Source organism: Coffea arabica, chromosome 9c, assembly GCF_036785885.1.
Source record: "Coffea arabica cultivar ET-39 chromosome 9c, Coffea Arabica ET-39 HiFi, whole genome shotgun sequence".
Taxonomy (NCBI): Eukaryota; Viridiplantae; Streptophyta; class Magnoliopsida; order Gentianales; family Rubiaceae; genus Coffea; species Coffea arabica.
In genome coordinates, this window is record NC_092326.1 from 43166554 (window position 1) to 43192615 (window position 26062).

Genomic DNA, 26062 nt, shown 5'->3' on the forward strand with positions numbered 1-26062 from the left:
GTGGACCATACATGGCATTAAAAACATGTACGTGATCTGTGTCCTGCATTTGTTTTTTAACTAATCTTACCCTCATACCTTCAGAAACGGTTATTAACAGTTTATCCCTAATTTTATTTTCCAAGAAAGTTACCCTAACTGGTCTACCTTTTCAGCGTTTCTTGGATCCTTTACTTTAAACTCTTTTGTTCATTAATTAGCAATTACATATGTCCAATCTTGCGGCCAATTTCTTCATATGTGATACCAAAAAAAAAAGTCATCCCCTCAAGGAGATTGTTTTGGAGCAATTCCTACACGACGGAGAGTCACACTCTTGAAAATTAAGAACAGGTGGTCACCGTTAACTGACCTCAACACCTATCCTCCGACACCCCTTCTCTCCCAGAAATCATCAGAGAGAGAGAGGAATGCCTCAAAGGACGGGCATGTCGTACAGCTCTATATTGTAATGTCTACTTGAGCGTCTTATCCAAGAGAAAATACCAAGTATGACAGTGAAATTCTGTCTTCTAATGTAGCAAGTCAGTCAGACATTGCTTGCTTGTTCAGTTACCAATTGACTGAACAGTATTTTCTAGTAGATCCCCCTTAAATTAGTCTTTGACTCAATTTAACGATGACTCATGAGTATTTCTAATCTAATTGGGTGTGTTAATTTTTGTTTCCGGAAAAAAAAAAAAAAAAAAGTCAGACATTGCTTGACTATATTGTCGACCTTCCCTTGATTTTTTGATGTATTTTCGAGAAATTACTAATTTTAACAAAAGATGACTCGGGCCAAAGAGTTAGCAAGTAGATCAGCGTGAGATCATGAATTATCAAACTACCTCGCAATACAGATGCGCCAACCTCTCCGCAAAAATTAACTGCAACCAGCAGCGAATACTGCATACATGATATGTCAGAGTGGCAAATATTGTTCTCCCTCTCAATTACTTGGTTCTTAGGAAGAAAAGCAAACAGCACTGTGCAATTACTTTGAGCTACTTAATAAAAACAGGGAGTATATACATACATTGTTACCAATGAAATACAAAGTTCTTGTAAAGATGAACGAATGATAGGCGGCCACTAACACAGCTACAAAGAAAGGAAAATAATGAAGATTTGCATTATACACCTACCACGTGGTTATGAGGAGCAGTGTCTCTTATGATTAACTCTCTTCAGAATGCAGAGACGAAGACGTTGGCTTAGAGCCTCCAGCTTTTCAAACTTGTCACGTTTGGATTTCTTTTTTGTTGTTGAAACCGCCTTCTTATTCTTTTCATCATGTGTTGTACCTATTGCTGTCTGTCGGACGCTTCGAACAGGTGTAGCAAGCACCTTTAGAGTCCTCTGAAATGACTTAAAATCATCAGAAGGTTTAGTTTGCCCTCTATGACACTGATCAAGCGCCATTCACAAGCCAATGTCATCATGCACCCCCACCCCCAACCCCCCCCCCCCCCTCCTCCCAAAAAAAAAAAAAAGAAAGATATGCAAACACATTATCTTCTAGCTTGCAGTGCTAAGTCCTCTGAAAGACAACTTCGGCAAGATAGACATGTTAATTGTTGTCCAGAGTCCCGCCTGGTTTTTTTTTTTTTTTTTTTTTTTGTGGGGTGGGCCCGCACGGCCCGGGGGTGGGGGTGGGAAGAGAGGGGGAAGCAAGGGTGAAGAAGATACCTGATCACTTACATCATCTGTACAATCCAAGCAAGGTTCATCATCACTGCCAAGAGATGAGCATCTTCCCCAACTTTCCCTATTTGAACTGGTGAATGAGCAAGACTCCTCATTCTGGCCACTGGGCTTGTCCTGACAAATCAGGGTTGCATATCCACCATTTAGCAAGCTTAAGGAGCATTTCTTAATGCGTCCAAAACGGGATCACTTTTGGCGTCAAGGTTAAAACATGCCAGCCATACAATTATACTAGATTAGGAAAATGCTTAATAGTGTATGACAAAAGACCTTGATTTTTGAAATGAAGCGGATACAGAAATCCAGAAAATAAAGATGATAGGAAATTGATGAATCAATGAGCAAGACACAAGCACCCATGCAAGCATATTAATATTCAGGGACAAACACCAATTAATGATAAAAATTCCCAGTTCTCGTGAAATTCAGTTATTAGTATGACTAGGAATGCGATACTGGCACTCCCACTTAACTTTATACCCCCGTCAAATGACTCAAACAGCCACAGTTTCCCGCATCCTCTCCAGCCGTCTTACCCAATTCCCCAGTCCAACCACACTCGAGGGCCATGACCCTTCCTCAAACTTAGTAGTTAACAATTTCCTGCTATGATAGTCTAGAACCTGATCCATCCATTTACACCTGCATACCTTTTTTGAGATTCCATGAGTTGAATACCACTATAAAAGGCATAGACTACAAAAGGAGACAGTAGACATGGACGCACATTAAATTTGCACATTAGAAAATCTTTTGTACCCAATTTCCTCCTCCCTCCACTACCATTCCAGTGGTTAAAGCCACCAATTGTTTGCGTTTCTGTTCGAATGTTCAATTCCTTTGGGAGGACGATGAGATTTTTTGATGAAGAGAGCAATGAAGGGAGATAATGGGTTTGGAGAAACACAAAAGCTGAGCAGGTATTGGTTCTTTATTGATCAACAACTGTTCTGAGGAAAGGAAAACAGGTTATATTTTTCCCCTTTGTTTGGGGGGGGGGGGGGGGGGGGGACAGAGGATTTCAGGCAGAATGCTAGAACAAGGTGGGAATATTTGAGTCATTTAACCAGGGTTATAAATTAATCCTCAACAACTTGGGCCGTGTCAATATACTACTAGTATAACTGGTGCTTTTTTCCCTTTCCTATTCTGGATAACTATAATTACTCCAAGAAGCAAAAGGCACAAGTCAGATTTCACTGTCCCATACAATAATCTGTATTGCCTCCCAGTTAGTATTTAAAAAATGAAAATAAACAAAATTATCTGTCAGTAAGAAACTCATATTCTCTGATCCAGAAGTATACTTTTCCAAATCCAATTACCCTTTCACAATGCTCATCTCCTACTTTCAAGCTTAGAATCAATAATGTCCTATTGGCCACGAAAAATAACAAAGAGCATCAAGATAAAGATAATTTACACCCAATAATTTTTTTCTTACACTGGAATACACATTTATTCTAAGACATAAAACCACTGTCTCATTGTAGTCTTCAGATTAAATAATTACCTCCTGTAATTTAGTGAATCCTGTAAATGAGGACTAAAAGACAGAATCCCTAGTTATACAAAGTGATGACAAAGCAATACAAATATATACAGGCTACAGCCTTTATATTTTTTCTCATATCTTCATGTTTCTAATACTACCACATAGACAATCTTCTCACTTTTGAACTAAAACTTTCTTTCTTTCCTTAGGCTTGGAGATGTCCATTATATGCATATTAATGATGATGTTTTACAAACATCTAAGAGACCATAAAGAAAAAATGCAAATTAAGATGGTTACATCAAATGCTGAAAAACACCATATATTGTGATCCAGGACCAGCAGTGTCGATTAATAATTTCTGATTATGTGTTTAAGTTGTGTTAAGAGTGGTTTAAATCAGTGTTTTAGTTTATAGTCCTCTTTTCTGCTTATTATTGAGGATAAGGATTAGAATTTTATAAAACAGTATGATACAGTAGGACTTAAGGCTTGGTTAGCGTTTCTCCATAACATAGTACTTGGTTGTAAGTTGTTACCAAATTTATATTCTTTTTCAGAAAATTAGAGCTAGCTTTCTCTATTGCCAAGTTTGGTAGTGCAAGAGGGAATAGAAAAGAAACGAAAAGAAAAAAACAGAAGAGATAGGGTAACTACTCTCTTCCATGTTGTTCGTGAGTAGTTGAAGAGAATTGAAGGGGAAAAGATGATTAACATGTGTAGTTTACACATTCGCCCTCAAACTTAAACTCGTTGGTTTTGTTTTGATAGGCAAATGTGACAATTTGTGGGCTTCAAATGGCCCATTCACTTCCCAATTGCCTCCAATTTCAGAGAGAGTATCCTTTAGTTTCCATCCTCCCATTTCTCTCTACTTATAACTCCCATGCGAAAAGATACCAATATCTCTTTCTTTACCTTCTCTCACACCATTTCCTTCCATCCAAAAGGAAAGCATCTGTTTTGCATCATCATTCTCCCCTAATTATCTTTTGTTCAGAATCCATCTTTTTTCTTCCCTAGGATTATTTCTTTCAAGATCCGATTATCCTTGCTACAATGAATTTGGTATTAGGAGTTAAAGGTTTGAGATGCCACCACATGCAAGAGCCCAAAGCTTAACCAATAGCAAGGTTAGATGATGGAGATGTAGTATATCACATAATAGCTCATGCTACAGGTTCAAAAGCTAGAGTGTAGGGATTGTGCAGAAGCTAGAGCAAGGTTACCAGTAGGTGACAGGAACCCTTGAACCTATAAAAAAGAGGCAACAAGGAAGAAGACTGATGATGAGAAGAGCATCAACCATTTCATTGTCCTGCAGATATCAACATCTGGATTGCAGTAGACTTGAAGAATGGTTGGGAAGAGCTCTGGATTTAAATTCTGAAGGAGTTAAAATTGTAGTTCCAAACTTTAACAGAAGCATGGATGCAGAAGATTTCCTTCATTCTAAGTCTTGTGCGAAGGACCAATTTGACTCGAAGCCCACAGCTGAAGATTGCAGAATTTTGGTTGAGAAGGGCGACATTGGAAAAGGGAACAGGGACATGACTACCCTTGTCTACAGCAGCAAGTTCACTTGGACGATGTTTTGGAGGATGGAGACTATGAAGAATGGTAATCTGAGCTTCCTAATTATGATCAATATGGTGATGAAGAGCAAGGGCACCTTGTTTGTAGGGATAATGCCAGCACCATATTGATGGCCTTACCCTTTTAGTCAAGTCCCTTACCAAAACCTAACAGGCAACCTTAACGGTTTATATCCCATTATCAAACTTGCCTGCTATCGGTTTTGGATTAACCACCTATACCCTGTACCACCTAATTAAACCTGTCAAATCCTTTATGAAACCAAAATACACGCATCTAAATGGTTTGAAATATCTCAAAACTAACTTTTGAGATTGAGACTTGAGAGGATGAGTGTTAATCTCATGATTTGACTACATAAATTTATTGTGATTGAGTCTTGCTATAAAAGTTGCCAGCCTACACAACAATTATATATATATATATATATATAGAGAGAGAGAGAGAGAGAGAGAGGGAGGGAGGGAGGGAGAGAGAGAATATCGAATATCGGGAGTCGGATATAAGGACCTCTTAGCAAACCCTCGGATAACTTGTTGGCAACCCCTAGTCAAATAAGTTACCTGTCAGTCATACATACCATCGGATTAATCATCAGGCCATGTACCTGCAGGTATTGGGTTTTGCAATCCATAGTCAAATTCTCTATGCTGGGAAATTTAAGATTTGTGGACATGGCTATAGTTATTCATCCAGAATGGAGGTGAAAACTATGAGGGTCATGGTATAATTTACAAATAATATACGGGCAGAACCATTAGTACAATAAAAGCTGTGTGGAACTTTTATAAGTTCTTCAAAGATTTGTGGGTTTATTATGCAAAAACAAGCTTTGGTACAAAGAAAAAACCCTACAGCAGCCTCACATCTCTTCAACTCCTCTAGCCATCAACCAACCTTTCTTTTCTATCCAGAACATTCCAAAAAATGCAACAGCCACCAGCAATTTCTCTGGTGGTCAATCTTCACCATGCAGCCATTGCAACAATATTAACATCATTCGTTTCCTCTTGCCAAGTAGATCTGGTTGAATGATAAGTGATATTTTCTCTATCTCTATGTCATCTCTATCTTCTCCATTTTCACCTCCAGAGACACCAGCTAACCTACCTACAGCTTGCATCCGTAACCATGTCTTATCGTGTCGATATGGGTATGATAAGGCAAACTGACAAGTCCATGTAACATTGCAACGCGGTAAACAAAGTAATTGGTTCTTTTCATTCAATACCATTCAATAGAATACAAACCCATAGTCATGTGGGCTCACTAGAGGTGCTGCATGATACACTTCAATCATGTCCATATGTGCATGCCATTACTTGCGAGGGTCAATGAGACATTTTCAAGTGCTGGTTCCTATCAATTTTCATATGAAAGGATAGAATGGGATTTGTGAAGCTTCACCAGCAAACTCATATTTTAATGAACCCAAACAACTAAGAAAGCTAAAGGCTTAGATAATGGAAAAAGTGAAGATGAATTTGGTGACTTAAATTTGATGCGGGCAGCCAAAAGGGTTTGACCTTCAAAGAAAAGTAACTCCAGCAAAAAAACTACAATCCCTGATATTGCCTTAGCTACCTAGACTTTTTGATCCCATATTTGTCAGTTCTCACTTATTCAGCATATACTGAAAGAGCATTTCAATGCCCTTAAAATTATATTTCTATTGGAACAAAAAGCTATTACTCATACAACAAAATAACCTACATAAGACCAACTTTGTCAAAATATTCCAGCATTGTCTGAATTGTCCAAACATCTTTACAACACCTCCATGCATTTTTCATTAATGTGTTAACTAAGCGGCTTTGACAGGAGAAGCTTACACTTTCTTGACTCGAGCTTTCTTAACCTACCAAAGTAGTTCTGACTCCTCAAGGCAATAAAAAATTATACAAAGGCCTCAAACATGAACAAGGACACCCCTTTTTCAGCGCAAGATCATTAAATGTTGTTTGGATCAATCATAGGAAACATGTCAGAACACAGGCAGCAAGTTTTGTTGTAAAGGGGATCATAATACTGTAAATAGATACCAACCAAAATTATTTATGCTTGGATTTAGAACACAAAAAGATGATAGAAGATGGGCAGAGTCAATGGTGGACTGATGCTTGTAAACGAGGTCTAAAAATGCAACAAGTGTTTTTCCTGGAGAGTAGATTTCAGTTCAGTCCAAAAATATGGTTGAATTGGTAAAGGTACAAGGAATTTACAAAGTCTCTTCATGTCCTTTGATGAAGAAGGATGCAATGGCAATGACATGCTACGAGGAACTCAATACAGAATGAAAGAAAACTAAGCACGGAAGGGGAAAATGCAATTAGCTTCAAAAAGTAGAGAAAATCCAAAGGGTGTAGAGAGAGAGAGGACTAGAGCTTGACTTAGGGTTTGTACTAGGTATATAGACCGCAAGTTTCCAGTTTGTAGACATATATGGAAAACAGGCTTAAAGATTGAACCACCTCTATAAATTTTCAAGTGATATCAATTGACGCATGCAGGAGGATGAAGGGTTGGGACTTTAAGTATCTACTAGTTTCTGTTTATGACTTCTCAAGATTTACTTGCTTTGCCTCATGATGAAAGAACAGTGTATACTATGTGCTCATGTTCAAGGTAAAAAATCAGTTTCATATACCAGCTCGTATTTGTATTGATAAAGTAAAAAATAAATTTCCAACCCATTCAACACTTTTACAGAAAAGTGTTGCATACAGAAAAGTTTGTCTTCAAACTCCACCTAAAAAAATGGAGTTGCTAAAACAAAAATGCCTTCTTGTTGCATATATATGTGCAAAAACAGTTTTGGGGGGAATGCTATTCTAACTGCATGTTGTCTAATGATACCATGCCTGGTCAATGACATCATGAGGAAGAAACAAATTAGTCAACTCAAAACCAAATGACAGTGACTGGAGTTACCTGAAATCTCTCTCAACTTGCTTGGAAATCCCTAGGAAACTGATGTGGAATTAAGACTCCCTCCGAACTCCAGGAGGATTGAAGAACAAAAAATGCAAATCACAGCTCTAATACCATGTCAAGGTAGTTTTGGAGAACGAAGAGTCTACATAATGTGGCTAACTTAGTAGCATCTATGGCAGTAGCATTTGGTTGTAATTACGATGATACCTTTACTTTAACTCTCAACAACATCCACACCCACTCTCAGCTTTGACTTTCCTCGAGATCATATTACCCAAAAAACAAGAAAAATGGATGAATAATGCAAGTACGAAACCAGGGAAACCAACAGAGCTTCAGTATAAAGTAGCTTAGAATTTGATGTGGGTATATGTGCGTCAAAGAGAAATTTAAAGCTCAGTTATTTTTTTACCACATCATGTAGCATTAGACAACTCAGAAAATTGATATCACACAGGTATGCAATAATAGAAATAAAAACACACCAAAAGATTTCGAACAGCCAACAATACCTGTGCATGTGATGAATCAGCACAATTCACTAGGTTGTCCTCAATGACCAGTGAATCCTGCAATCAGTTAAAGAACTAACATCTGCAATCAATGAACTTAAAAACAATTTTCACGTTCATCAATCTATGCTCCAATAAATATGAATAACTTTCTCATTCAAGAAAACAAGAACTAAAACAACAGAGGAAATATTCATACAAGTACACTCACAACTGGAGCAATCTCAGAAAGAAGTTCGCCCACTGACTTTGCTGTTGAAATGCCAGGGGGAGCAGACGATGAACTAGAAGCATCCGCGCCAACACTTTGAAGACCAGCTATGATCTCATATAACAGATTCTAAAGGGAAAAACAAATCTTACCATCAGCTCACATTGAAAGAATAATCAGAGACCCACAAACATCAGGTTAACCACAAGCAGCAAGCAGAGTGCTTAGTGGCTACAAGCTTGATGTTATAACCAAAGATACATAGTCAGCTGTCTATTGAATTGCAAAATTAGTACAGTAAAATGAGAAGGCATTACCCAGAATTAACCCATTCTTTCTAGTTTTGATATAGATTATGCCACAATCAATCAACTCCAACCCCCTCCCCCCACTAGCAGCATAAACAAATAATACATACAAGCAGACAAAATTCCATTCAGGTATATCAGGATGACACCTTTCCCAATTCACATAAATAACAAAATCTAGAGATTAATTGGAATTTGAGTTAATTAAACAGGGGATTGAAGCTGAGGAGACCTCGGTCTAGTGGCTAAGCTTGAGGCCCTAGGAATTAAAGGTCCTGGTTTTGAGTCCCCTTCCCCCTTCCCGCTTCTTAAATCCTACCTCTCCCCTGCCTAAAAAAATAGCAAAAAAACAGGGGATTAAAAATGCCTCCTAATCATTGAACACATTTAAGCAAATTGAGGTCCAGCAATGATATAATGTAAAGTTCACTGCCCATATTCACACGGTATGAAGTTTCAACAGTTTACGAGAAACCAAAGTTCACTAACTTTTAGTATCTAGGATATGGTTTGTATCAATGAACATCCACCACCTCTTGTCTTCTTGCCACCCAAACAGCAAAAGAATATAGACAAGCACTATTGAATCACAAATGACAATATGATAAGTAGAAGTTACCTCATCTGGATCATCACTGACCTTGAGGTCCCCCAAATCAGAGTATTTCTCTTTTTTACTTGTATGGGCAGGTGTAAGTTGAGGAGGGTGAAGAACATTATAGAAGAATATTGTTACTGAGTCATAATAAAACTGAGGTCGAGAGGAATTGTGGTCGCCATCAAACTTGATCATATTCTTATCACCCTGTCAAAGAACAACACTGAGAACTACACAACCATGATACATATATAGTGTGCATCATATACATAAAAGAAATGATCTCACAATAGAATCTATACCGCATAAGACCCAAAAATTAGATCTGAGTGGTGAGGCTGAATAAATTTGTCATTTTTAGCATGCCCAAACAAAGCAGGAATAAATGTTCTGGGCGCAACCTGCAGGTGGAGTGAAAAAAGAAATGCAATACAATGATGAACCACAGAATCAACACCAAGCCTCCTCAAGATGAAAAAAGACAAGGAGGCTAACATGCAGGCAAGTTACCAGAAAAGAGAAAGAAAACAAACAAACAAACATGCTGGCCACTTGTGCAGATTACAATGATTTTCTTCTAACCTTTGCTTTCAAAGATAGGGACCGTCAAACATGCATTAGCTTTTGTAACAGCTGCTTAAACAAGATATTATGAAGTCTGTTTGAAAATCTACAAGGTACTATTGGAGTTATAAGAATTTAAAAGCAACGTCATTGTCAAAAGCTCCACAACAGGCACTTCAGGTTTTTCAGTTTAAAATGGTTATTCAAAATCATTATGTCAACAGCAACTAAGAACACCTCAAATACCTATTAAGTTCAAAAAATGTAAATTAACTTTGCTGAAGCAAATGAAATAGGCCGATAGTCTAGAAGCCATGGAGATTTTATGCATGCACCCAAGTTTATCATTTTAAAGAATCATATGAGTTATCAAAACCTGTACGCCGTCGAGGTTCATAATATCAAATTTGGCCTTCTTCTGAATCACTCGCCGCATGTATTGAAGAGCCACCTTAACCTGGAGACAGAGGGAAGTCTCAGTGCATTAAAAGAACCAAGTTAGGAGGCTATTTGACTCCATTTTCTTTTTTAGAATTTAAAAAATGTTGTATCTTGAAAGATTTCTACAATGGTGGTACAGTGGCTTCTAATGAGATTCACCTATTGATTCCTACATGACAATTTCATTTCCTTTCTTTTCCACCCTTTCCAGCTGTCTTCCATCCCCTTTTTCCTTCTTTCTTTGCACCTTCTGTTTCCCTCTTCAGTCTTCCCACTCCCAGCTCTTGCCCTTCCCCTGGTCCCTCCCCTCTCCTACCTCCCTCCCCACATCTTTATCCAGTGCATCCCTTTTCCCCCTCCCAGCTCCTTTAAACTCCCTCAGCCCTTCCCCATCCCTCTCCCTTCTCCCTCCGCTCACAAAAGCATAAACATCAATGGGTGGTCAAAAGTGTTATTAAGGGGTATTCATCTTCTCATACTTACGGCAATCAAAATCAAATATGATGTCACTGACTAGCTGAAAAATAAAAGTAGAATGGGGAGGGGCTTGAATGGAATTCTTCAGAAGAAACTTGTCCAAAGAGCGGCAAAGACCTAGAGTAAAATTGTTGCACAGCATGAAGTCAGGAAAATCAGCATAATGCTGCCCTCAAGTGGCGCTATTGCAGCAAGAGAAATGCAGATTACTAGGAGAAAGAGAAAATCAGACAAGATGACTGAGGTATATGAAAAGAAGGATTGCAGCAGTGAAGTCAATTTCCTTTTGGTAATAAAAGGGGGAAATAAACAGGCCAAAAAAATGGTAGAGAAGAAAAGAAAGGAGAAGAAAGGAGGAAAAGAGAAGATGAGGAAAAAGCACAGTAACTACAAACAGTAATGCCTCAGCATTTCTTTGAATCATTTGAAAGATAATAAAAAATGTCTCTTAAATTAAGAAAGAATATGAAAATAGTCAATAATAAACATTTACTGAGTGCCATTCTCTTTTGTTTAAATGAAAAAATTTCGAACGTGTTCAAACAGTGGCAGCTTTCGTGTATTGATTTGCATGCACTCCCGCCGTTGCAGTGGCAGCTTTCGTATATTGGCAAGCATCTTATTTGCATGCACTCCCGCCGTTGCAGTGGCAGCTTTCGTATATTGGCAAGCATCTTATTTGCATGCACTCCCACCATAGCATATCGATAGGCCTACTCTTACTTTCACACAACACTTTTATTATTGTATTTATTACTCCAACTAGAATAATTTTTTATTAATGGAGTAGTATATTTCTTAACAAAGATGTACATTAAATGGGGCATATTAGTAAATTAATGACCATTTTAAAAAGGAAATAGACCTATAATTTGCCAGGAAATCAAATCATGAACCATGTAAGTTTGATCTGGCATAACGATGTTTGAAGTTGACTTTGGTTAAAATTGCAAAAAGATTTCATTCTTTCCTAATTGAATACAGCGTTTTCCCACATTACAAATTAGTAGATCTCACACCTAACATTAAGGAACTCTTTAATTAAAAAGGGAAGGAGAACACTCAATCTGGATTTAGTTCAACTAAATCTGTAAAGAGAGTAGGATAATATAAAAATCAATCAAGACACCTAACCACTTAATATATATGCTGCAAAATCAACTACAAGAAATATTAAAAGTGAAAAGAAAAGAAACCTACAGAAGAAAAAATTTTTAAAATAGGATTAATCTTTCTTACACTAAAAAGTTTAAAAATAGGATTAATCTTTCCTACACTGATAGTGTATACACTCTCAGTCTTGAATGAATGACAACTATGCAAACTTTGAATTTGAAATCCAACTTTTGCACGTGTTATGAATCTAACGGTGATGGTGTATATACACTATCAGTGCATATAAAATTTACCCTTAAAAATATACTTTGATATTCAAGAAAAATATTTCCAAGTAAAACTGCACTTATTGTCCACAGATTGCTAACTAGAACAAATCATTCAGCTTACACAAATTGATAATAAAAATGAAAGGAACAACAATAACCTGTAAGGATTTTTCTGTCTCAGGAGCAAAAACAATTATGTCCACTAGACATGTACTCCCAACAAAACATAAAAACCTATCATTTCTATTTCTTCCTAGGGAATAATGCTTACAAAACAAATAAGCTATACAGACATGTTTACGGATGTATTTACATGTTGGTTAGGAGACAGTTAAATTTTATTTCCAAAATATACTTCGAACAGAATAAACAAACAAAACAAGGGACACATACAGTAAATTTAGGAAGCCGGATTTTGTATACATCCACAAGTTCCATCATTAAGTGAAACAAATTTGAGAATGCACTGTCCAACACCATTCCTGCTACCGAAGGGTCTTCCGCTCCATAAAGAAGGCTGCATTTATGATATACAAAACCACATAACTAACTATCGTAGCAAAGTCAGAGCTCGTCTGCTTGAAAAAGGTTCATCAGCAAGCATTTTAATTTTGTGACAGACAGAGTAAAAATTTCACCAATATACAGAAATTTCAGCAAGCATTTTAATTTTGTAATCAAAGAGAAATTTCACCAATATATGAAAAACTCAGTGGAGAAGGTTCCTGCACGTATAGAGTTTGAGGTGAATCAGTTTGCTAAATGGTCCTTGACCTACCCTCTGCATGAAGACAATCTATTTTGTGTTTTGAACTAGTAATCTCCAACATGACAATGAGGGAATTTAAGCTACCAAAGAAATAGAAAATTTTCACTGCCAGAAATAAGTTAACTCATAAAGCTCAAGATAAATCCTTTTGAGAAAAGAAAACAGAAGGCCTAAAGAAGAAGAGGTAGAGCACAAACTAGATTAAGTAAAGAAGTAAAGAGAATGAGCTAATCATAGATAGCGTATTGATCAATGTGTGCACTCATCCAGCATCGGAGCCTAATCACCACCCAAAATACCCAAGTAGTAGCCTACAACCTACAATTTAAGAAACTTCACACCAATCCCCACTGTGATTAGGATGTCAAAAATTTCGGAAGATTCAATATTGATCCAAAGGTACACTATCTATTTATTAGTATTTAGAAAAGTTAATCCCTGTATGAAGTAGTTGAACTCTTGCTCTTTTGTCAAACTGAAGCCTAGATATCACAAGATCTTAACCTTCACTCATGAACTTCCTCAAGCTCAGATAATTGATCTACAGGTTTCTTATGATATGTTACATTAAATTGTTCTAGCAATGCTCTCCTGTCCAACATATGACTATCAATTCAATAAGCTTCATTCTCTCAGGATGTTGGCCTGGACGAAACATGAGCTATTGCCCCATTACCTTGCCCCAAATTCATTGGTTACCAGTTTTCAGAGCAAAGCAGTATATTATCCCTTTAACCAATTAAACGTTGTAGGAGCTATGGCACAATGCATAGAGTATGCACTTGACCTGGCAAGGGCTATTCATCTCTTGCTCTTTGAGGATATCAAGCACCAAAACAAAGACAGAACACCAAATAGTTGACTTTTGATCTGAGAACCAGCCAAATATGCATATCTGAACCATCAAATGGGTATCCCAAAATCTACAAAGCACTTCAACGGTATCTCAAAAAGATGCAATAACTGCAACTCATATGACAAACTGAGGATCCTTAAGCAATTGACTAATCACACTAACAAGAACAGAAACATTCGGTTTAGTCACAATGAGATGATTCAACTTCCCAACCAGTCTTCAGTACTTTACTAAATGATCTAAAAACTCAAGCACTATCGCATTGACGTGACAATTGATCCATCATCCACATAAGAACTCCAAACTATCTGATGCTTCTTCGGCTAAACAAAATATACAGTTAGGATGTGCGCTATGAGCAAGCAGTGCAAAAAAATCCTTTTCTTTTCCAGTTCCAAAACTGCTGCTGCTTCCCCTTATACCCGCCAATCAGTCTATCTCAAATCTATTGTCTCGCTTGTTAGTCAAGTTTAGGAGCCCTGACAGAATTTTTGGGATATTTGAAGAAGTACATTTGGACCAATTATCCGAACTTCAGTGAACATGGTTAGAACATCCTTTGAATGCAAGCAAATTCTACAGCATGACGAAGCACCTTCATAAGAACTAACTAAACCTGAAGATTTTACACTCCCACATTTTTTTTGTCTAATCTTTCTGTTATAATTTGACCATTCAACGTGATATTGTTCAATATTCAAAACAAAAGGACAGAATTCTGTATCTGATATCTCTGCATAACAAGCTAAAGCCAATAAACTTAATAAAATATGTGATACTATTACATTTTTTGATAATCATTTTTAATTTCTTGAAAAAAATGACATAGACTACCATAAAAATAAATAAACAAGATAGTTCAAAGAGTTTCTCCCAAAACAAAAAAAGAAATTAGGTAAAATAAAGCTTTACTTCCTGGACAAAAAATCTAAAATCAAAATTGTAAGCTTTTTCTTTATCTTTTTACCAATTCCAAACACTGTAAACATTAAGTATCTCCTTTTCATTTGCTTCCACTCCCATGCAATAAGATAGTAACTACATTTTTTGATGCCTTTCAATTCTATGCAATGATATTCTTTCTTTTGCTTTCCTTTACTTCAACCCAACAGATTTTTAGGGTTTGAAAATCACCCCTAAGGCGCTGATTTTCTCATTAGACCCAATAAAGCAATCTTATCCCATGAAGAGGCTACATTAAGCTACTCTAATTTGATACTACCACAGCAATTCGAGTTGTGCACTGGCCCAGCAACACAGGTAGCCTAAACCACTCCCCAAAACTTTTAAGCCCTGCTAGTGTTATATAAGCTACAATCTTGTACACTATTCAGTACATCCAAGATATTTGACATTGGACAAACATTCATGATTTCTCTATTACTGCTCCAATAATATCTGTTTCAGAATGATATTAAATTATTCTTACTAGTTTCTACAAGATCTAGAATTAGCTTTTACCAGATTACCTATTAAATTTAATTCTTGCCATAGGTGGTTGAATCGAGTCTCTCATTTCATGCTGAAAACATTAAGTTTCCTCTTTGGGATAGCATTCAGAATATCACACCAATGTAAATTGACAGGATTAACAGTACATTGACAGGAAAAAATAGCAACAATAGGAAATACAAAAGCCAAAGCAATACTCTAGTTGTTAGGGGCTGTATGATTGAACTGATCATTAATTAAATGTCAAATCACCTAGTCACTGCACCCATTGACCGTCCCCAGAGACCAATGCGTGAAATGTTTGGATTGCTTCTCAGATACGAGACCACAACCTTGAGGTCATTTTTCTGGCACAAAATAAATAGAGTCATTTCTGCAGGGAAAACATTTTAGGAAATAGTGAGAGAGGATAATGAGGAAAACATACCTCATGCCAACCAAGACTAACATAATCACCGCCAGATAAGCCTGAACCCGAAAAATCAAGGGTGAACAGAGTAATGTTTGAGGGAAGAAGAATTACTGCAGCCTCATTTGCATCTGCCCTACATCCACTGCAGGACCCACATCATAAACCGCCAGCAAGTAAAATTCTTTAGATGCAAGCACTTTACTAGTCCAACAATGCCAAAAATACAAAAAATTGCCATAGATTGGATGAATGAATGACTGTACAAGAAATTCATGGAATGCAGATTTCTATAGCCACTGCATGTTTAATACTGCATTTTGTAAAGCCAGCAGTTAGTTTCAAACAAATTAAAATCATGCATGGCAGCAATTAAAATGGTTTCGGCGAGAATTTATAACACGAAATAGAACAAGTCAATAACTGGATAATGCAATCATAAGAACAGTTAATACTATCTACTACATGCTTAGTTCTACATTCAAAATTTAGCAATGACTTTTCACCAAATTGAAGTAATGTGATTGAAAGTGACGCACCTGTTTCCATGGCAGTATACAACACAAGGTAAAGGAGTTCCATCTGGAAAATGCGAAGGAACATAATGGCTACACTGTAATGTATGTCCACTTTCGTTCCTAAGCTGAAAATTTAAGCACAGGATGCCCTAAAGGCTTAGAACACCATCACATTAGCAGATTAAAGCTGCCCAAAGCAAAAAAGTCCAAATAAAGGTTGAGTAACAGATGCCCATACTTGCCTCCAAGTCTTGTCTCTTGTATTTTCTGCCAGCAAGAGTAAAATCTTTCTCCCACAAGTACTGATCTGGGTTATATTGAGCCCTGCTAACCAGAAAATGCTAAGAAGATAGTTGAAATAACCAACACTCAAATGCTAAACAAAGCTAACAGAAGTGTAGCCTAGGGTTACGACTTAATATAGAAGGGGGAAAAAGGAGCAGGTGTAAATCCACAGATAAGGCATAATTAAAGGGCTAAAGAAGCAAAACTGCTTATGCACAACAATTGAAAGGTCAAAAAATTCCACAGTGAAAATATGCATAGGTGGAATGTTGCAGGTGGAGAAGGGCAACTTGGAATCTTTTGTCCTCTGGACGTGTAAATGCTATCTCATACACTGTCAACTTCCCGTCTATGTATTGTCATTTTAATTCGTAAGCACATCGGAAACAAATCAGGAATTGCATCGTACTATATGCATTACTTTACCTGGGTGGGCGAATTACAAAATTAATAAACTGATCGATCATCTGGTGCAGCCAAAAAACAAAAAACAAAAAAAAAACCACACTTTTTGAGCTAGAGTAGATTGTCGAACAACATGATACAGTATTCAATGAGCTGCAACCAGGGAGACGGAAAAGCTTCTCCCTATACTTTCATTCTTGGTCCAACAACGTAGGCGATGGAAATCAAGAAGGGTAGCAAATGGCGTAGGGAAAACCAGAACACCAGAAATGAAATGGGGAAAATCCAACTGAATGGGGAGATAATTCGAACGATTCACGCCAGGAAATCGAAACTCTATCCAGAATTTCAACTAAAAGGTTGGTGTTGTAGGAAATCGAAACTCTATCTAGAATTTCAACTAAAACCACACTATTTTTGCGGTTGTCGAAACTTTAGTCTTTAGATAGTACAAAATAGTAGTACTGACAATTCAGGAAATTGATTGGACAAAAACCCATCAGCTGCTAGTAATGGTACTTAGATGAGAGTCTTCCGTCTTCGTTAGGAAAAGAAAGAGGAAGAGGATCAGGAAAGGTGCAATCTTCCCATCAATGTCAGGAAAAAGAAGTAAACCCAGGGGTGAATTCAAGAAAGCCCGACTCACTCCCCCCCTCCCACAGATGGGAGGTGTGCTCTCACCTACGACTGCTTGTTCGATCTGGAACTCGGATGAAACAGTTAAAGGGGTGGGAAAAAAAAAAGGAAAAGGAAAGCCACAAACCAAATGTAAAAAAGAAATTAAGTAAACCCAAGAACGAAGCACTCTCCGAACTCCGTGCTTACCAAAAAAAAAGTGTAAAATTTGTTTGCAGAACGCGTGTGGAGCGCGTTTGGTTTTGAAAGACAAAAGAGAAGAAATAGATCTGAATTATGGGATAATTTTAGAAACCTCCCCGTCCTAAGGCCTTTGGACAGCAATTTTTCAAAGAAATATTGCAATATTTTGTCGCGCACGCTATCGTAAATATATCAAATCGTTACAATAATTTTTCTATAAAAAATTTAAAAAATGCTAGCCTCCCTTTAAGTTTACAATTTTGATAACAAAATCCATCTAAGTCAGAAAAAATACTACTATTAAAAGGATATTTTGAAGAGTGAAATGATAATTTTGTTCCATATATGTTCTTTTTTTATTATCCACAAATTATATTAGTAAAGAATAAAATAAATAGTAAAAGTCAAGGGTACAAGTGAAATTCGAAAAGATGTACTAGGAACAACTCGAAGCAACAGTAGTGATCTTTGCAATAGCTAGCGCAAACTTCAATGGCCGTCTTGTCTATCATTTACAACAGTACTATTTAAAGAACAAAACTAACTCTGTGAATCTATCATCATTGCAATCATCTAAATCTAAGGTAAAAAATTAATCTTTTTTTGTAGTTGGTAAAGTGAAGTAAAATATTGGTGCAAAAACTATATGCGTCTTAGTCAACAAATTAGTAACAAACGCATGAATTAGTTTTGTCTCAACATAGTATTCAATAAAACAAACCGGCCACTTCTGAAAATTATATTATCTATTTCTTAGACTATATAAGTTTACAAATTCGCATGGATCATGAAAACACATAACAAACAGGATATTAAGTGTACTCTCAAATCAGCAACAAAGGCATGAATCAATTTTGTTTTGACGCAAGATACAACAAAACAAACCAGTCATTTCTCAAAACAACCTGTATGCAATCATTTTTTATACATGAAAGGTTAGATCTCACTTTTTTAGTGAAAAAAATGAAAATAGATTATGTCAGATTTCACTTTTTTAGAAGAAAAATAAATATAGTTCAAGTCAAATCCTACTTTTTGTAAGGTAAATATGATTATGAATCGAGTCATTTGTTTTACCATAAATGGGATCCAAATTTTTCACCAGTACAAAGTGGTCGAAAATTTGGGTTGAAACTTAATTTTATAAGGACATAAAATTACCATATTATTAGTAAAGGATGGAAAATTTTATTTAATGAAATGTGAGGAATATCATTAACAATTTTCTCTTAAAAATATCAGAAGATGTAAAGATGAAAGCTGGCTATCACCAGTCTTCCACAACAGTTTTTACCCAACAAAAAATCATTTCACAGCAATTTATTATAATAATTAGGTAATATTCATCAACTACTGCAATGCACCCAAAAAACTATTACTCGAGAAAGTAATCAAACTTTTTGCATGATTATAAGCCTAAAACTAAACATAGTTATGTATCTACTTTCAATTAAATACTTAAAATGCAGCAATTCACTTTTTTAGAAAATATTCTGCATTCAAATTTTAGCAAAGTTAAACAATTGCAAGGGAATGGTTGGGTTGAGTGATAGGATAGAAAAAATTGTAAGTAAGAGGTTTTGGATTCAAACCCTCAACCTTACGGAAAAAAAAAAAAAAGCAAAGTTAAACTATTACATTTTAGTTCCCAGATTGCATTTTTAATTAATAGTTTTGTAAAATGACAGAAAGTGAAAATTTTTTAGTTTGGACAAGGCTATTTTGAGCCAAAAACCTAATTAAGTAAAATGACCGAGCTTGGTCCGTGATTTTTTAAGCCTAAAAGGATCGTACAGTTTAATAGTCTGCCCCATCTTGAGCCTATCAATACTTACTAAAACACACCCTAAGTGGTTTGCCTATGTTAAGCGAATTGATACTTGGATTTACCCACGTTCATACCCAATACTTTTTATACCAATTTTCTCATATTTTCTCTCTTTTCTAACAACTTAATCCTTTTTAAATAAATTTGAATTATATTTTATTATGATTTTACTCTATCTTCTAAAAAACTTTATTGTTATTTATAAATTCACTTAATTTATTTTACCCACATGTATTAACTTTATTTGGTGTTATTTTAATTGTTACTTTATTAAAGTTGCTAGAAACTTATATTCATTCAAGGAGAAAATATGTTTTTGCATCTTTGGTATATGGTTTTAGGTTTTTAATCATATAAAATAATTGATTCAAAGATTAATAAAATACTTGAACAGTAAAATTTATTCATGAATATGTAAGAAATTTATTTTATTTTTTGAATTATTCATACTTGCATAAATTCACAACTAATACTAATATAAAAAGAAACCGTAAGATACTTGTTATGTTTGAAAATCTATTAACATGAACGAATATTTCATACGCATATTATGAAATATTAGGTAGTTTTGTTTTTAACAGTATATTGGGTAGTTTATTGAAGCAATACACTAAACATTAGTAGGGCATCCAGATTTATTGAAACAATTGCTCAAATGAAAAATTAACAAATTATGCCTAAATTGCAGAATGCAATGGTAATGTGATAAAACATGAAAATTGAAAAAATTATTGTTGCAAATATACTTGGAAAATTCCTATAATACCCGTGCAAGCAGGAAGCCAGTGAGGCCGAGCTGTCCAATCCGAGTTTCTTGGTGCAAACACAATAAGGAATAAAGGCACAGGGTTGGGACTTTGTCCCCTGAAATAACTGCGATGTCTTACCTTTGAGTGTGAGAACGGAAGGTATTTATAGTTTGAGGCATTGGTACGAATTTCAGAAAGTCAGGGAGCATTGATTTTTTTTTTTTTTTCTTACGGAGTGGGTGTCTGGGCCAATCCTTACAGGACCCGACTAATCTCACTCCGGCCTGAGTGGAGAGGCCCCATCCCCCGAACGCGTTAACAGCGAGACTCGAACTCTGATTACCATGAAGATCGTCGTACCCTAAAGAGAGGGAGCGGACCGCCCGCGCTACCTGGGGGCCGGAAGCATTGATAGATAGAGAGGGAATGTTAGGTCAGCTCTCCCAGACGTGATTTCTGGGTGCTGTCATATCAGGCTGCGGAATCATCCGTCAGCCGCAATACAATAGTAGGTCAAGTTTGCCTTGTTTTTTTTTTTTTCTGGTTGATTTACCAGCTAAATTGATCAAAATGACCTTAAAGACTCGTTGTAGGGAGTTCAGTGACTTTTTGACTAAAAAAAAAATTTGGTGATCAACTCGTGTCATTTTGAATATTTTAATGACTATTATAGCCATTTACTCGTTATAATATTAATTCGAGAAAATGTACATCATGGTTATAATTATGTTATTTTCTTTATGCTAATAACTACTTGGAATCAAAATTTATCTTGCTTCATTTCAGTACCATTTGATTAACTGGTTACATTTTACTTGTTTTAGGGAAATCTAATGGAAAGATATGTTTCGCTTTTTTGTCCAATTTTATAACTACAAAAAACCTTCTTAAGGTTCACATTGTATTCAAAATAAATAGTACGTGAATAACCAGTTTCCTTGACAATAAGAGCTTGTAGAAAGAATAGGAAAAGTAAGTCCAAAACAGCAACAAACTTCACTAAGTGTTTTTTGCATTTTGGGCATTCATTTTATGCTAAATCAGCAGCATAAGATTTCACCAGAACTTTGATCCTTTAGTCGAATCTCCTGAAGCATAAATAGCTCAAAAGAAGCGTCTCAATGCCCACAAACATGTCGCTGGAAGGAGTGAAGAAAAAAATCCACAATGGCTTTACATTTTGCAACACGCTCAGTGTTTTGCAGGCAAGAATGCATCCAAATGGTCACAGCTCTAATTTCCAATACTAGGAGAATCTTTGGACTTCGGAGGAACTTTATGTTCTTCCTTCACATCAATAATATAAAAACTGGTTAATAGTAGTTTGCAACAGGAACTTCCTAGACTTGCTCTTACCATTCTCGTAATCGGGGATTGTCAATTCAGATTGAAGGAACCATGTAGAATATAGGAATCTGGTAATTTGTCCTTGCTACCGAGAAATCTTAAAGACCAGCATCCGGCTTAACAATGCCATGAAGCTTCCAGCCACCGATTCCTGCCAAAGCAAATGCCTGCAAGTGAAAGAAACCAAGTGTAACAGCCTACTGTCAACAGCATAGCTCCCCAAGCATAAAAATTGAACCAACCCCACTACCCATTACCTCAAATGGGCATCACATTGCACAACTGCAAATCAAGGCTCCTAATTAAAAACCCAATAGCAAAACTATGCAAACCAAAAATTCGTAAATAGATCAAACATAGTGAACTATCATAATTGCAAGAAAAGACCAACTCAATGGCCATGTGCATTATTGTTTACTGTTTTCAGTAGCTTCTCAAACATCTTAACTTTGATGGTGTTTATTGAGATTTGGCAATAGTAACACAGACCCCCTGAGATCTACAGAGCTACCATAATTTCTTTGACTTCATGTCCGTTTGGTAAAACGTAGAACATTTTCTTAAGAAAATATTAAGCATCATAAGAAAATGATTGGTTTTCCAATGATTGTTGGGTGTTTGTATGCTTAAAATGAAAAGCTAGTTTATTCCACCAGACCAGACTCAACCTCATCTGTGACAGCCCTCTCATCACACCTCCCGGCTACCCCACCACCACCCCCACTAGTCCACTACAACCACCACCAACCTTGATGGACTACATGCCTTTCCCCATGTGTCTTGCTGATTGGTGACCTCCTTCCACTCTCGTCCCATCAAATCTGCCATGGCAGCCCCATCTTCAGACTACGAATGTGTTTGGATAGCAATTTTTTCCCAAATATTATTTTGCTCGCATCACAATTACAATTCCCAATCAACTTTTTACCTTCCCAACCACCTTTTTATCTTACATACATCACATCACAAAAAGTGCTTCAATAGCTATTCCAAATAATATTTCTTCCTATAACCATTGTTTTTCACTTATGGAAAAAAGAACAATTTCATCTGGAGATAAAAGTAAATTTTCATTAGCAAAGTAAAAAGCAATTAGAACAAGAAGTTCATACAACATTGAGAGAGAAATCCTCTCATGAAGTCCATATACTGGGGTTTTTTGTTTCTTGCAAGGGGGGGTGACGTTGCCAGCAAAGTCGCTGGAGGAATCTCCCAAAGGTCTCCACTCTCCATCAATTAGGATTAATTATTTCTTGCAAGGAGTGTGGCCGCTACTGGGAGGCTAGCTTGCACTACTAAAAACAACTTCAGGGTATTTTTTTTAGAGACAGAGTTAACAAGTTACTTAGTAGCTAGTTAACATAGAGAGAGGTATTGGAGAAACTATGCAGTTCTCTTACCAAAGTTGTGCTACGCAGCAACTGAGCCAGTTCAATTACAATCATCTGCACCATCAGAAAATTATGTAGGAAAGATAACGGGATTTCAATTTGATTTCCAGTGTGGCAAGTACTTAACCAATCCCACCACCATTTTCTCTTTGCAGCTAGGAAATTTGCCTTGTAAAATATTCCCCATATTTGATTTTATATGATTTCGTTTGTCTTCTGAATGTCCAAAATCTAGCGCCAATCCTTAAAAGTCAACATTAAATATTAGTAGCTTGCCAGTTTTGCACACAAATCCCAAAGCACTCCCCATAAGTGATTTTTTAGGTCAAAATATCTTTCTAACTCTATCCAGAGCACTCACTGAAACATATCAATGTCTCCAAAAAAAAGTTGAATTTTTATATTCCACAAAAGTTGGTGTATAAAACCATAGTGGGCTAAGAAAATTGCAAAGAAAGACAGTCTTCAAATATGCAAAATATTGATAGTGTTAAAGTTGAAATAGTGCAAAACTATATCTTACTTCTTCCCAAGTTTTTCCAGCAGCTTCAAGCAAAGCAGCATTACAAGTCTTCAGTTCAACAGAGACACCTGAAAATGTTGATGCAGCCTCCTCCCATCCCTTATTATGTCCCATGCACCTGTACAACCAAATAAAAAGCCCCAGTGCCATGGAAAGCCAAAGAAGATGTTTCATTCAGCAGAACTCACATGACGGTTAATATTTCATCTGTTGAGTATTCACTTATAGCCTGTCGAAGGTGCTCTGCTGTCTGACCATCCATGGCTGCAACTGAATAAAAGCTTGAAAGGAAATGTACCTCAGCTTCCAAAAACCCTCGAACCTCTTTTCGCATAATGTTCAGTGTTTCCCTCGTTCGTCGGGAATCACTGTACCAATTCAAAGTTAGAGGACACAGTGTCCAAATACAGCAATTCATTTAATAGAAATAAGTGGTCACTGAGAATACGCACATCCTATTTATTGCAAATTAACTCTCCCTTGAGAATACAAACCTAGATAAAATAAGTTCAGGTATCCAGCCCAACAATTGAAGCTTCTGGGAGACTTTAATGGCATCTTCTCGTCCATTTTTAGTCAATGGGCGATCATGATCTATGGAAGAAAGTTAGTTGAAAGCCAGTTAAGAAGTTGGAAAATTGTTTTCTTAGCAGTTGTCTCAGTCTATTTGCATATTCAGATCTCAGAGAGAGCAAATGCTACAGAAACAAGAATAAATCTGTTTATCTTACAATTTCCACAGGTACAGTTAGACGCATAAGGAGACAATGCTGCAAGAACATCAATATTGAGTCAAACAGCATGCACTTTCGGACATTGAGCTCATAATTAGCTAGACCATCTTCCACTTCCAGTAATAAGCTAAACTTCCCCTAATATCCTCCCTTTACCACATCATGGGGGTTTACGGGAGACCCCAGAGGCTCGCTCGGAAAGGCTGCTATGTCATACTTTTTGACTTAGGTATAATTCCTTCACTAACCCTTCAACAAAGAAAGTTGGATCCCGAATTTTGAACTTTTCTTGTTATTCTCCTTTTCCTCCTCCCCACCCCACCAAAACAACCCTCCCAAAACCAAAAGATGGATTTTAGTTATATTTTCTCAGGCAACACAAAGAATTCCCCATTGATCATGAATATTTGAACTCAATATGTCATAGATTTCTTCTTCTTGTTCTTCTTTTTACAAAATAAATAAAGGATCCTTTACAAAATCTACAGTCCTGCATGATCTTGCCACTTTTTCTGCTCAATTGATGTAAATTGTTGGCAAAAGGTTGAGAAACCTTTCCTCCCATATATACATGAATAAATTGAAGGCAACGTAATAACTACTTACATAGTTATTTAATTACTTAATTCTCTAGTCAACTGGTGCTTGACATAAGCAAAGGTAAAAGTCCAGACGCAACTAAACAAGATTTGCGTTAAGGCCAGAGTATACTTGCAACCGATGAACGAGAGTTAAGGTCAATCAGTATATCGTTCCAACCTGTCTTTTACAATAAAATCTTGTTCATAGCATGCTCTCCCACTAGGTATGTATCATGTTATCGGCACCATAACCCCAAAAATAACTTGCTTGTTCAGAAAAAGCATATAATAGTCGCTTGGGAAACGATGACAAAGGCAGGCGAAAAATAAAGAATCCTCGATTGAAGGGAAGTTGAGGAAGAATCGTAAAGTTGCAGTGCAGTAGATATCTAAGAAATGTTGGTATGTATATCCATAGTTGGATAGAATTAAAAACGATAAACAAGAGGCAAACAATGAGCACTGGGATACCTAATACCTCGGAGGGAGCGATTTTCCCAACTACTATCGGCATGACGGAGCAAAATGAGGCGGCGAACAACTGAATTAGAATAAGTTTCCTGCTGAGATGGAGTAGTCTCTACGACAACCGACCCGGTCGCCAGGGAAATTAGGTAGCGGCGCTTTGTATATGTGCAGCGGGTGGAAGGGAAGGACGACCCCCCAGATTTTCTTTTTACCCTAGCATAGAATGTACTGGGAAGGGCAGTTGTTGCTGGACAGGCATTCATGGTGGTTATCTGGTTCGCGTGATGTTTCTTTCCCTTTGCTTTCAACTGAAAGGAGTAGTAATAGTACAGTTTCTAGTACTTAGTGCACGCTGCTGAGCCAGTTGCACTACCCGCTTAACTCTCTCCCATGTGAAGTGTTGCAGCGTCTAAAACCGCGAGGCTTATGGTCCTTTTCCACAAATTTCTTTACCATTCTTTCTATGACTTTGGAGGGGCCTGGTTCTTTGCCGATCGGAGTTGGCTTTCTATACCCGTCTTACCAGGTATCAATATTGTTTATCGTTACCCCAAGCACAGACGTCTCGGCTCGGAAGTTTAACATTCATGCAAGCTTCGCACTAAGTTTTCAATCGAGGGGGGTTCTTCAATTATCTCTGAGCGCAAGAACTACTTGTCCAAATACAGACGCACTACGCCCAGAGACCAGAGTGAATGGAATATGGACAGGATCCGAC

At 36.8% G+C, this 26062-nt stretch overlaps 2 protein-coding genes across 13 annotated transcripts; both read right to left on the minus strand.

Moving 5' to 3' along the window:
• Nucleotides 1–969: 969 nt before the first annotated feature.
• Nucleotides 970–17723, minus strand: LOC113708849 (uncharacterized). 10 transcript variants are annotated; one of them, XM_027231502.2, is made up of 13 exons: nucleotides 16926–17723; nucleotides 16457–16538; nucleotides 16236–16339; nucleotides 15715–15841; nucleotides 15540–15634; nucleotides 12604–12727; nucleotides 10284–10364; nucleotides 9646–9744; nucleotides 9386–9550; nucleotides 8438–8566; nucleotides 8227–8283; nucleotides 1672–1803; nucleotides 970–1350 (listed from the first exon to the last, which is right to left on the minus strand). In XM_027231502.2, exons 1-13 carry the CDS (start codon nucleotides 16964–16966, stop codon nucleotides 1135–1137), a joined length of 1452 nt encoding a protein of 483 aa, XP_027087303.2. In that variant the 5' UTR covers nucleotides 16967–17723; the 3' UTR covers nucleotides 970–1134. The 10 variants fall into 10 exon arrangements, with proteins under 10 accessions (XP_027087303.2, XP_027087300.2, XP_027087302.2 ...); XM_027231499.2 differs by having other exon boundaries at nucleotides 8426–8566; XM_027231501.2 differs by having other exon boundaries at nucleotides 970–1341; nucleotides 1684–1803; nucleotides 9365–9550.
• Nucleotides 17724–21295: 3572 nt separating this feature from the next.
• On the minus strand, nucleotides 21296–25953 carry LOC113708921 (uncharacterized protein At3g52155, chloroplastic). Of its 3 annotated transcripts, none has more exons than XM_027231645.2 (5): nucleotides 25355–25953; nucleotides 24056–24155; nucleotides 23750–23929; nucleotides 23562–23679; nucleotides 21296–21814 (listed from the first exon to the last, which is right to left on the minus strand). In XM_027231645.2, exons 1-5 carry the CDS (start codon nucleotides 25605–25607, stop codon nucleotides 21746–21748), a joined length of 720 nt encoding a protein of 239 aa, XP_027087446.2. In that variant the 5' UTR covers nucleotides 25608–25953; the 3' UTR covers nucleotides 21296–21745. The 3 variants fall into 3 exon arrangements, with proteins under 3 accessions (XP_027087446.2, XP_027087447.2, XP_071920290.1); XM_027231646.2 differs by having other exon boundaries at nucleotides 25348–25530; XM_072064189.1 differs by lacking the exon at nucleotides 24056–24155 and having other exon boundaries at nucleotides 25348–25953.
• Nucleotides 25954–26062: the final 109 nt, after the last annotated feature.

What these genes read in the sequence shown, in the direction of transcription:
- LOC113708921 (XM_027231645.2), bottom strand. Translation starts at nt 25,607, where the DNA reads ATGAATGCCTGTCCAGCAACAACTGCCCTTCCCAGTACATTCTATGCT. An exon ending in GGAAAATCGCTCCCTCCGAG is followed by an intron (nt 24,156 to 25,354) that starts GTATTAGGTATC and finishes TTTCTTCCATAG; the next exon opens with ATCATGATCGCCCATTGACT. An exon ending in CTGGAAAAACTTGGGAAGAA is followed by an intron (nt 21,815 to 23,561) that starts GTAAGATATAGT and finishes TTTCACTTGCAG; the next exon opens with GCATTTGCTTTGGCAGGAAT.
- LOC113708849 (XM_027231492.2), bottom strand. Translation starts at nt 16,966, where the DNA reads ATGATCGATCAGTTTATTAATTTTGTAATTCGCCCACCCAG. An exon ending in CTCCAGTTGTGAGTGTACTT is followed by an intron (nt 8,284 to 8,425) that starts GTATGAATATTT and finishes AACTGATTGCAG; the next exon opens with GATTCACTGGTCATTGAGGA. An exon ending in CAGATGATGTAAGTGATCAG is followed by an intron (nt 1,351 to 1,671) that starts GTATCTTCTTCA and finishes GATGATTTTAAG; the next exon opens with TCATTTCAGAGGACTCTAAA.